Below are 11,667 nucleotides of genomic sequence, written 5' to 3' on the forward strand. Positions count from 1 at the left end.
TTGCAATAATAATATTTGCACTGTTGTATAGCCATGTTTAGGGCTGTGAATAAACAGTTTACATTGTTTGCTTACGTTTGTTTTTGTGTCCTCATGTTTACAGTTTGAAATAAACAGTTTTGTACTTTGTTAACCAATTGTATCTTTATTTTATCACACAGTACGAGACTGTGTACACCACAGTACGGGGTGGGGACGAGACAGCGAACAGGTGGCTAAGCTGGTGGACTGGTGTGATGACAACAAGCTTTCCTTGAACACAGAAAAGACTAAGGAAATGAGTGTAGATCCGAGGAGGAGGCAGGAGAGGGAGATAACCTTCAAATTCCTCAGCGCTCACGTCAGTGACAATCTCACCTGGTCACAGGTCCGGAAGTCCCAGCAGCGGTTGTATTTTCTGAGAAGGCAGAAATTTGGCATGTCAGCATGTCAGTCAACTTCTACAGGAGTATGATCGAGAGCGTTCTTACCAGCTCCATCATGTCTGGTACGGAAACTGCACCGCTCAGGACAGGAAGGCTCTCCAGCGTGTGATCAAGACTGCACAGTCCATTTCCGGAGCAGCCCTCCCCTCACTGCAGGACAACTACAGGAACCAGGGTCATCAGGAGGGCCCACAGCATTATCAGGGACTGTACACACCCTCAACACAGCCTCTTCACCCTCCTACCATCGGGCCGACGCTACAGGACAGCCTGACTGACAAACAGGTTTTATTCACAATCCTTCAGGCTAGTAAACACCTCCTTCCCCCCTCACACTCTGAATTGGCTGAACTCTGACATGCCCCCCATTAATATGAGCCCACTGCTTATATTATACTACATATATACTGTTTACTTTTGTACGTGCACAATGCACTTCACACATGCACATGCAACTCTACTCACACAACTTGCATATGCAGTTTGTAATGAACATGCAATATGTGTAATGAATATATATGTGCATAATATGTAATGCATATGCAATTTACTGTAATGAGCAGATATTGGGTGGGAACTGGAAATACTGCTCTTCCTCCCTATTGAGAGATGTGGCAATGCTGCGTAATGTTTGAACAAATAAACTAGTCCAGGCCTGCATACTGTACGGCTTAAGAAAAAAATGTACCTGCAGGCACCTGAGAGAATTCTATGTAAAAGGCTAAGTGTCTGGGGGTGTGTGTAAGAAGTCACATGATCAGAGTGCTGCAGGGCTCAGGCGTAACTGGGTGTAAGTACTACAGAACTACAAAAGCATTGCCGGAAACTCAGCCACATCTAAACACTGTACCTATACCTGCTAGAAATGACTTTGTCATTAACATGTTTTTTATGCACAATGTATTTTTATTTGCTAATACATTATACACACACACACACACACACACACACACACACACACACACACACACACACACACATATATATATATATATATATAGCATAGCAGCTTTAGGCTATAACACTGATGTAACACTGATTATGTAGTCCTATGGTTTAGTCCTAAAGTCATCATGACACAAAGCAACGTCTGACACTGTCCTAAAGTAAAGCTGAAAGTGCACGTTATGAGAGTTTTACAGTCTTAACAAGACCAGATGAGCCGAAGGGGGACTTTCTCTAAGGGATTTTATATCATGTCCCAGTGACAGATAGCTGTTCCTAAGGAGTTAAAGGTACATGTAACATGAAACAACAACAAAAAGATTATATATAGAATAAATATTGTTTTCAAAAATAGAAAAAAAAAAAATATATATATATATATATATATATATATAATAATAAAAAATGTTATGCATTCGTCAGAAGAGCACAGGTTTGGTACCACCGGATTTCACCTCTGTGACCCCAGCCGTCGCAGTTTCCAGTAATGCCTCTGTAGCACTTTTCACACTCAGGGCCCTGAGGGACTTCACTCTCGTCATGTGACTTCCTTTACGCAGCTATGAAAGAAGCTGAGCGAGAGGCTCCTCCTCAGTTGTGTGTGAGTCCACTGGAGAAGAATGAGCTCCTCTATTACCTACATTAAAAAGCTGATCAGGAAAGGGAGCCGGGCGGATTCGTTTTCCTGTCCAAAACCGGCCTACAAGAAAAACTATCGAATCCAAGAGGAACACAGACACACGGTGAGCCATTAACACAGACACACACACACACACACACACACACACACTCTATAGTTGTTAAGGTCTGATGTGCAATGAAAATATACCAGACTGCTGCTTTACTTGTACGTCCATATGTTTTGGTGCAGTTCCACACTTCTGAACACAACTGTACATTCATTATTATTTCCTGAGGATGTTGAAACTGAGTGGATTTTGTTCTACAGGCACTGCAAACTCAGCCACAACACCCGAGCAATGACTCCAAACGGTAATAATATCATATTTATTGATGTAGTACTATGATGGATTTTAGGATTTACATTGATCTATCAATGTACTGTACACATGAGCAAGGGTCTTAGTTATATGTGTGTTTGTGTGTTGTAGGGAAAGTGTGGTCATGTCGAGGAAAGACAGTGAAGCGTTTGGATTTGAAATCAGGGTGAGTTTTGACAACTAGCCTCAGCGATACACCCCCCAGACCACCACTCTTACATTCCCATGTCTTTGAAATTTGAGTTTTTGTCCTCAGCAGTAACAGGCTGATTATAGATGAAGCTGATGTATAAACTGTCTCTCTCTCTCTCTCTCTCTCTCTCTCTCTCTCTCTCTCTCTCTCTCTGTCTCTCTCTCTCTCTCTCTCTCTCTCTCTCTCTCTCATAGACTTATAATGAGCAGACTGTAAACAGCAGTGATGAGGACGTGTTAACATGTGTGTGTTCCATAAAAGAAAACAGTCTGGCAGAGAATGCTGGGTTAAGGACAGGTAAGACCTGTGTATGCATATGTATGTCCCTTACACACATTATCTGTCTATCTGTCTATCTGTCTGTCTAACTATCTATCTGTCTATCTTTATATATATATATACCATCACTGAAAATCACGAATCTCCAAAATGGAGACTCTACAGGAGAAGGCAAATATGGTCTTAACCTGAGACCCAGATTTTTTACTTGGTGTGTTTTCTTTTATTTCTCCTAGCTATTTGGGATTAGTAGAACCTAACAAGTATAAAAACTAAACTAAGTCTTTGTACAGAAAGTTGGCCAAAGGGTCTGAGAAGTAGAAATGTAATGTCCCCAGATGAGGAAGTCAATGTAAAATAAGAGTTTATTACAGGTAATTTAGAGCATTTCTCTTGGTCCATTTATCCAGAATTACTTACACATTGTACAGCAGAGCAGCTTCAGGGATCAAACCATGGAGAAAGCTAAAAACAGGCAAAATAGAGATACATGGTTTCATTGGACAGCAGTAACATGTATCTCCAAAATGGCAACTTTACAGGAGAAGCAAAAAAAAACTCGCAACTTTCAATGCTATTTCAGTGTTATAAGGATGGGTTCCCCTTTTAAGTCTTGGTTCCCCTCAAAGTTTCTTCCTCTTCTTTCCATTCTAAAGGGAACTTTCCTTGCCATTGGCTGTCTGAAAAGATGCTTGAACCTGGTGTGACAATTGTCGGTGTAAAAAGTGCCATATAAATACATTAGAATTTAATTGAAATTTGAATGGAATGTATGTGTATGTGCCTATTTCCTATACTGCCCCGCAAAAACCTTGTATCTCCATTTTTGTATCTAGTGTCATGTGAATCTGGCAGTTGTTTTTTACATTGTGTCAGAATTACACGGTGAACAGACCAACAGAAATGCTCCAGACTTGAAATAACATAAATTTACATCGACTACCACTGAAAGTTGAAAAGTTCTCTTCTCCACCTGTAAAGTTGCTATTTCTGACATAATGAACCCTAATCCTAGCCTCAGTAATCCAAAAGAAACTTTTGTTTGTTTTAATCTCCTGCATTTTCCATGACCTGGTTTGGGACAGAAATGTAATAATTAATCATCTCTCTCTGTGTCTCTGCTTTGCAGGGGACGTCATTGTCAGCGTGAACAGCGTGTGTGTAGAAGGTTTCGAGCATCAGCAGATCGTTGGCCTGATTCAAACCTCCTGCCTCTTAAAGTAAGACTCAGTAATGTCTTCAACCATAAAGACACTTCTAACCGCTTGACATTTTAAACTTTCTGACCTACTAGGAACTGGTATGCAATAACTACCACTCTACAGTTATTTAACTCACAACTCACTACTTCTATGAACCGAAAGTTTGTGAAAAAGGAAAGTTTGCTTGAAGTGGTGTCTGAAAAACATGCACCCAGACACTTCAGCAGCTGCTCCAGCCTGCAGTGTCTGTTCAATCGTCTATAGGTGCCATGTACACCCAGTTTAGACCACATACCTGTACTAAAGGCTCAGCTTGAGACGAGCTATAGCTGTGAGAAGCAGGCAACATGAAAGTGTCATTATAAACTATTGTTACCAAAGAATAGCCCCACCAGTTTGTCTAGAACAAACACCGTAGTGTGTAAGCCTCTGTGTGTTAAAGGGTTATAAACGTCTGCTGTGCTTTTGTTTTTTTTTTAAATATAGGATGGAGATTTTGAGGGGAACTACAGTGAAACAGAAAGAACTCCAAAAGAAACTACATCATCTACAGGTATGTGTACCCCCCCCCCCACCCCCCCACAACACATACCCTCACTCTTTTCTACTGGTTATATTGTAGGCCATGTTGTGTGCTGGCTGTAGGCTGACTCTTTCTTCTCCTCTTTCTGTGTTAGTTGGTTGATTATTCAGCGCTACATTAACAGTACTTTCCCCTGTATATTGTGTGTGTGTGTTGTTTCTGGGAAATGCTGCAATTCTGTGCTGACTGCATGCTGTGTTTTTCCCCGTGCTCACAGTGGCAGCTGAACCAAAAGTGGGTGGAGCTGCAGATGCTTATCGCGCAAGAAGATCGTCTCCTAAGAGGTACGTTTCTGCGTACGTGCGTGGGTTTGAGTATGTGTGTGTGTGATGCAGAGAGAGATCAAATGGGACGTGGGAGATCCCATGTGAGAGAGCGCAGCATCATTTCCCCTTAAACTTGCATCTTAATGAACACAGCGAGAAGTGTGTGTGTGTGTGTGTGTGTGTGTGTGTGTGTGTGTGTGTGTGTGTGTGTGTGTGTGTGTGCACTCTTTAGTGACAGGAAGACACCGTTTACTGAGAACAGACACATCCCACTGAGAGCAGTCTGCCGAACAGACGGCGAGAATCAAGCGAAAAACGAAAGTTTGTTAGATGTCTGCTTGAAGTGGCGTCTTCAGCAGCTGCTCCAGCCTGCAGCGTATGTTCAGTGGCCTACTGCTGCCATGTACACTCAATTCAGACCACATACCTGCACTAAAGGCTCAGCTTGAGATGAGCTAAAGCTGTGAGAAGCAGACTTAGGTCATAATGGGTTAAGGGCCTTGTCAAAGTCCTTATAGGTCGTCTGGCTGTTATTTGCCGTCACAACAGACCTCATTAATTGTAGTATTTGGTTCAAAAGGGCAAATTCTTCTTGTTCTGGCTGGTTTGGCTTGATCTGGACATCGAGACAGAGTTCCTCTGCCCAGAGCAGTCAACCGGTCTCCTCATTGAGAACGTCTCTGATCTTGCTCAAGGGTGCATCAGGGGCAGCTTAGCAGACATGGGTATAGAACCCACAACCCTGTGACCGCAGAGCCATTACTGTCATTTATATGCAATAACCACACTGGTTATTACGCATAAATGAAAAAACACACTGGCCTCACTGACGTTGTTGATTTATTTGATACATGATAAGTCCAAATGTTTGTGGACACCACTTCTAATAAATGCATCCAGCTACTCTAAGTTGTGCCCACTGCTGACACACAGCTTGTCTAGTCCCTGTAGAGAAGTACTGCCAATTCACTGGGACTTACTGGAGCAGATAAACACAAACCTACAGGCACCATGCTGCCTGATGCCAAACGTACGCAAGAGGGGGTATAAAGCCCCCCAGCATTGAGCTGTGGAGCAGTGGAACTGTGTTCTCTGCAATGATCATGGTGCTGCATCCAGTATTTTTGGAATGGATTTTGGAGTTGGGGGTGAGATGGGGTGGTGATGATCCAACATCCTGACCTCACTAAAGCTCTTGTCACGAAATGCAATCAAAACCTCACAGCAATGCTCCAACATCTAGTTGAAAGCGTTCCCTGGACAGTAGAGACAGTTACTCCAATAAAATCAGAATAATCTCTTTTTAAAAAATACCCTTAAATTTAGTAAAAGCAATGAATGAGCAGGTGTCCCGATACTTATGTCATATATCATATATAATGAATGTATAGAACATGGCCAAACAAAGCCCATGTCTCCATCTTCTAGTAAGACCAACGTTTCTGTCAGCTTGGTTATTGTTGGGATCGGTCAGATCTTAACTTATTGTTTTTTTGTTTTTTTTAGGTGACCTAAGCAGCACAAGTTCTCAGGACTCCTGCCCTGTTTCTGAGCATCCCACAATTCCTATCACACTGCCGTAGACCCTTCAAATTCAGGGCCTAGTGAAAAACCCAATGAGGGAACCTTGGGGGACACAGTCTCTGAGCTGAGAATTCAGGATTCCGGCTCCTCAGTCCAGGGCCGTGGCTGGTGCCTTCTCCAGGGGAACTTCTCAACTGACCAAAGAGATGCCAAGCCTGGACTTCCCATTGCACCATTATGACCACCAAGTCCAAAGCACCTACAACTTGAGCTACTCAAGCTACCTTTCGATCGTTTGTTTGGTGATTACGAATGTCTGAGACAGCTTCTCCATGTCCCACTGATTAATGCTGTGTTCTGAATGTCTGTCTTTGAGATGAAAGGTTGACTTGTTTAACTTATCTATTTATACGTGAGTCCAAATGATATTAGTGTCTTGTATATAGATCTATATTTTTGTATTTATACATTAATTTATATCTGGATTATTTATGGTTTTAATACATCTGTGCCTTAATTAAAATGCTTATTACAGCAGCCTATCATGTTTGTATATGAAGGCAGAGTTTTTTTGCCTCATACAAATTCTGTGCTTAGTGGAGTTCAGTGTGTGGAAACTCAAGCTGAGCTTGTGGGCTTCCCACAGTTTGTGCAATCTCAAATCTCTAATTGAGCAGGAAATGGTTTCTTTAACACCTACACTGTCTCATGACACTTAACTGTCACACTTGCATGCTCACACGCTGCTCTTCATTTCAGAATACATGAAAATATAACATTTTACATCATTCATGACTGTAAAATTGCAAACTCTGTTTATTGTTGTGTGCATTTTAGAAAAGAACTGCATGTCCAGGTTTGTGCTCTGTAACGGTGAGGTGACAAACCAGATGGTCTTAGATGTAAAACGAATGAACCAAGACGGCAACAGCAAAGCTGGCAGAGCAGACACAGGCGAGACTAAACCAGACGCCTTAAACAATCCAAGATCTAAAACCAGAGAGACCAACATCCAGGCAAACCAATCCAAAAGGTCTAAACCAGAAATCAGAAACCCGGTATAACAAAGCAGGGGTCAAACGACACTAAGGCAAACAGCAAGAGAGTAACGCTCGGTATTCAACAGGGGTTGGCGATACTGAACATATATAAATACAAAGGGGTTTTCTGCGGAGTTCGAATGGGAGTGCAGTTCTTGATTGGCTGGGGTAAATGGTGTGATGGTGACATGGCAGCTACCTGGTAGACTATCTCTACCTCTACCTCAGTGGCAATCCATAGCTCTTAAAGCTAGGTCTTCAGTCCGGCCCTTTAATGTCAAAAGTCAGTCAAAAACACTGAGGTACTGGCCTGTGCAATAATGCTCATTTCTGCTAGCCCACCTGTGGGATTCTAATAGTCTGTTAGCACTGAATTAATGGCAAAGCACTAAGCAGCAAGTGAAGAGTCAGTTATTCATGTTTTGGAAGCTGGAAAATGGACAAGCTTAAGTGAAATAATCCAGGAAAATGACAAACTCCTACCTCCTACCTAATGGTGGAGTATTTGATTTTTGGGAGGAGGAACATGCCTGAAGATTCCATCTCTACTCTGTTCGTTTGTTTCCACCCCACCTAATCCCTAACTCCCCAACGCATCCCAAGTAAATGTGCTGTGTCACCATAGGGGCGGAACTGTTGAATTTGGTAGGATGGCTGCACTGGTGTAGCCTGATGTTGTGGAACATGCATCCTGAAGAAAATTGACCTATGTGGCCTACACTTTCAAACAGGCCCACCTATAAAAAACATATACCTGCCTACGCCCCTGACATCAACAAATGAAAATGCTCAGCTAGCTCACAGACCAGCTCAGACCTCAGGAGGCCCACTGTAAAAGCTAATTAATGTACTTGTTTAAAAAATCAGCCAACCTCAATTAGTTTGTGGAGTATTCATTTATGTTTTGTTTGTACATTAAGTAACGTTTCACTTCTAGACTTAAATCAGACAGTTCACCTCAACTGAACCTTAAATGTTGAGTGAGCTTCTGCAACCTTGTTGTACTGGAAGGACGATAGAGAAGAAGACAGAGATTGGTGTATGTGTGTATGTGTGTGTGTGTGTGTGTTGTGGAAGATCTAGTTAAACCAGTGGGTTTCACAAAACATCATGTAATCAGTTAACATCTCTGTTAGGAGGGCAGGATATGGTTTATTAGCACCTACACACTCAGCACAGACTCCCTCGCATAGTCATGTCTCGACTGATGAGTCTGATAATAGTTTAATGAAGCAGCAGCAGATTATAGAATCTGATTACAGTTTAAAGTGCTGGACTTGTCTTATTGTTGCACAAGCCTTCAACAAAATAGGCTTCAAAACTGTCTTCAACTTTTACACTTCTCAACAGATTTCAAAGCAGAAGTCAAGGGTCGGATTCTCGGGACACAGGACAGCCATGACACATCCGGTGATTCTCGAAACATTTCAGCTGCCATATTGTTTGTTTTCCTCTGATCAGTGGGTATGACAGACCAAGTCCCGCATCATTCTGTAGTCTGTAGTATATATATAAATTTGGCACGCTGATTTTTAATGTGTACATTTTCCTCCTGTTTAGCACTGGATTCTCTGAACTACGAGGCCGTTTAAAAGTCGTAATAGAGTACTAATTTTGCTACACGCCAGCTAATGCTTGGACGTCATCACTTAGACATCAGTAAGCTACACTGAAGTAAAGATATAGCAGTCAAATCACCTTAAGGACGACCACAAAAGTATTAAAAGATGTGAAAACCACTTTCAGTCTGGTGGAGTCCAGCAGTGTAGCCTGAGGGCAGGTTGTCAAAGCGAGCTAAGAGGGGAAAGCTCTACTGTGTTTCAGTGGGCATTAGATAAAGAACAGAGAAGTGCATCGTAACCTACATGACTTCCCTGCTGAATCATCCGGCTCAACACCAGCTTCCTCTGGTGATTGATTCGAGATGATCTAAGCTGGTCCTTGATGGTCAAGGTGGTTGAAAAGCCTACCGGTCATCCAGGCGTAAATGTACCCTGATGGTAAGAAAGTAGGTTAAGCTGGTTGAGCAGTTTAGCTCTTGACCAGCACAGCCTATGTTTTCATTCTGATGGTTTGATGGTTTATCTGGCCTATAAGCATTTGTTTTATTGAGACTGCCAGTCTGATGACATCAGTTCAGTGCGCAATGTAACAATATTCATAATGCCGTCCATTTTTCCTGTTTAGAAAGTCTAAAAGTTCCAAATATGGGCACATGGTGACAACATGACTTCAGTGCTCTGTTGTGGCAGTTTAGTTCCTGTCAGTGACTGTACACAACATGGACAGTGCAACGCCTCTGAAACTCTGCTATATCGTAAGAAGGCGGGGCTACACTTAGGCATGAAATGATTGACAGATCAGTCGTTTGCAGGACCTGCATTGCACTTAGAAAAATATGCATCTGTGCTGTAAGCTCAATGAAGGAGGTCTGAGACATGCTTGGTCTGGGAGAAGGGGACGGGTCTACCAAATGAGTAGGCGAGTCTTACGCTGCCTCTGGTCTTCACTGCACAGACTTTGGTTGCAAATTGGACAACATGGACGACAGTTTTGACTTAATTTCTACAGAACGGAAGGGAATGGAACCATGGCATCTATGTTTTCTACAGTCACAGGTTCCTCTAATTACACAGGGTTAGACACTGTTTTTTTGTTGCAGTTTTGGGCAAAGTCACAATTTTATTTCTTTTTTGTTATGAAATTAGAAAGTATTCATTTCTAACCTTGGATCTCTGACTGATATTTTCTTTTGCAGATTTGACACGACATACTGTAGCGACCCATGTAAATTGAATCCCATATGAAAAGGATCTACAGCTAGGAAGGCTTAGTGGAGAAGATTTAGGGCCAAATGGAAAGGCATTTAATGGAATGCATACATGAAGTTCAAGTCAGAAGGGAAAACAATCTGGGCCTTCTCATTAAATATTAAAAACATTACGTCTTGGTAAATGAGATGTGTGAGTGTGAAGAACCTTTTAGAACTTCATAGAACTTCCATATAGAGCTTTATACCAGCTATGAAGCCTCCACCCATGCCAGGAACCTTTATGTTAAAGAGGATGAAGACATTTGCCAGTTGCAACTGACCCCACCTCAAATCCCATTTCTGGGCAGCAGAGCTGAAAAGCTCATCAGCATGTTAACAGGGCGTGAGAGCCTGTTTGTGTGTGTGTGTGTTTGTGTGTTTGCCTAGTGTTGCGTCCAGACCACTCAGTGCACTCTGCAGGAGAGACAGCCACAGATGGACACTAGTTCACACTGTCCAGGACAGGACACAATGGCTGACCATCAAACGCTTCCTCCACCACTTCCTATACAGCCTACTGACCACATGCCAGAGCCCGAAACACCCGCTGGACCACAGGGACAACCACAGAGCAACAGTAACCAAGGTAAAAGGAGGTCCAAAAAATCACTGCCAGAGGGATTCGTGTTAGTGGAAAGTGTTGCTAGTTGGGTATAATTAAATTTACTTTAAGTATAATTATAATTATTACTTAAAAAGTATAATTAAATTATATACTCATATAATTAAGGCCTTTAAATATTAAAGAAATTATATTAGTGTTATTATTAAAAACTTTAGGAGTTATTTTTGGGCTTTTTTTGATCTAAATCAAAAACTTTGAACTGTTTGCTTTTAGAAACCAAAGTAGAAGAACACCCATGCTCCTTCTGTATGCTACTTAGAGAGATGGAAATACAGTCTAATGGTCAAGATGTCAATTGGCCAGTGTACATGTGTATGGGTGGGTTTGTGTACTTATTTATACACACACAATTGCATTTAACAGCCATTTAAGCAGCACTTACTGTGAGAAATGATAAAAGAGGGGTTTAAAGTTATTCCAGTGCCAGGAGCCAGCAAATTTGCTTATTCAAATCAAATTAAAATTCCACAAAGCAGATTTGCATCTCATGCCAAGTACTGTACCATCCGGACATGAGGTTTACCAAAGCCCTCGGACAAACTGCAGAGGATCTGGCAGCTGCTTTAAAAAAAAAATGGCTCATTTCAGTCTTGGATGGATGAATAATGCTCTGTAAGTGCTTGTCTTTATTCTGGGTAGAATGCTAAATAGGTCAGTGCATTAGCTACTACACACCAACTCTCAGACAAGAGCAGTTAAGAAGGCCTTATCTAGAGATCTAGAGATATCTTCAGCCAGAGAATAAAGCTGAACAAGAGATAACTTGGTACCA

At 41.9% G+C, this 11,667-nt stretch overlaps 1 protein-coding gene across 1 annotated transcript; it reads left to right on the plus strand.

The window, feature by feature from the left end:
• Positions 1-1,981: 1,981 nt before the first annotated feature.
• On the plus strand, positions 1,982-6,955 carry LOC140559394 (cytohesin-interacting protein). Its single transcript, XM_072682887.1, has 8 exons — positions 1,982-2,113; positions 2,320-2,363; positions 2,483-2,537; positions 2,759-2,861; positions 3,973-4,063; positions 4,532-4,598; positions 4,846-4,912; positions 6,401-6,955. Exons 1-8 carry the CDS (start codon positions 1,991-1,993, stop codon positions 6,475-6,477), a joined length of 627 nt encoding a protein of 208 aa, XP_072538988.1. The 5' UTR covers positions 1,982-1,990; the 3' UTR covers positions 6,478-6,955.
• Positions 6,956-11,667: the final 4,712 nt, after the last annotated feature.

The sequence above is a fragment of the Salminus brasiliensis genome, chromosome 7, assembly GCF_030463535.1.
Source record: "Salminus brasiliensis chromosome 7, fSalBra1.hap2, whole genome shotgun sequence".
Classification (NCBI taxonomy): domain Eukaryota; kingdom Metazoa; phylum Chordata; class Actinopteri; order Characiformes; family Bryconidae; genus Salminus; species Salminus brasiliensis.

What these genes read in the sequence shown, in the direction of transcription:
- LOC140559394 (XM_072682887.1), top strand. Translation starts at nt 1,991, where the DNA reads ATGAGCTCCTCTATTACCTACATTAAAAAGCTGATCAGGAAAGGGAGC. An exon ending in CGTTTGGATTTGAAATCAGG is followed by an intron (nt 2,538 to 2,758) that starts GTGAGTTTTGAC and finishes TCTCTCTCATAG; the next exon opens with ACTTATAATGAGCAGACTGT. An exon ending in CAAACCTCCTGCCTCTTAAA is followed by an intron (nt 4,064 to 4,531) that starts GTAAGACTCAGT and finishes TTTTAAATATAG; the next exon opens with GATGGAGATTTTGAGGGGAA.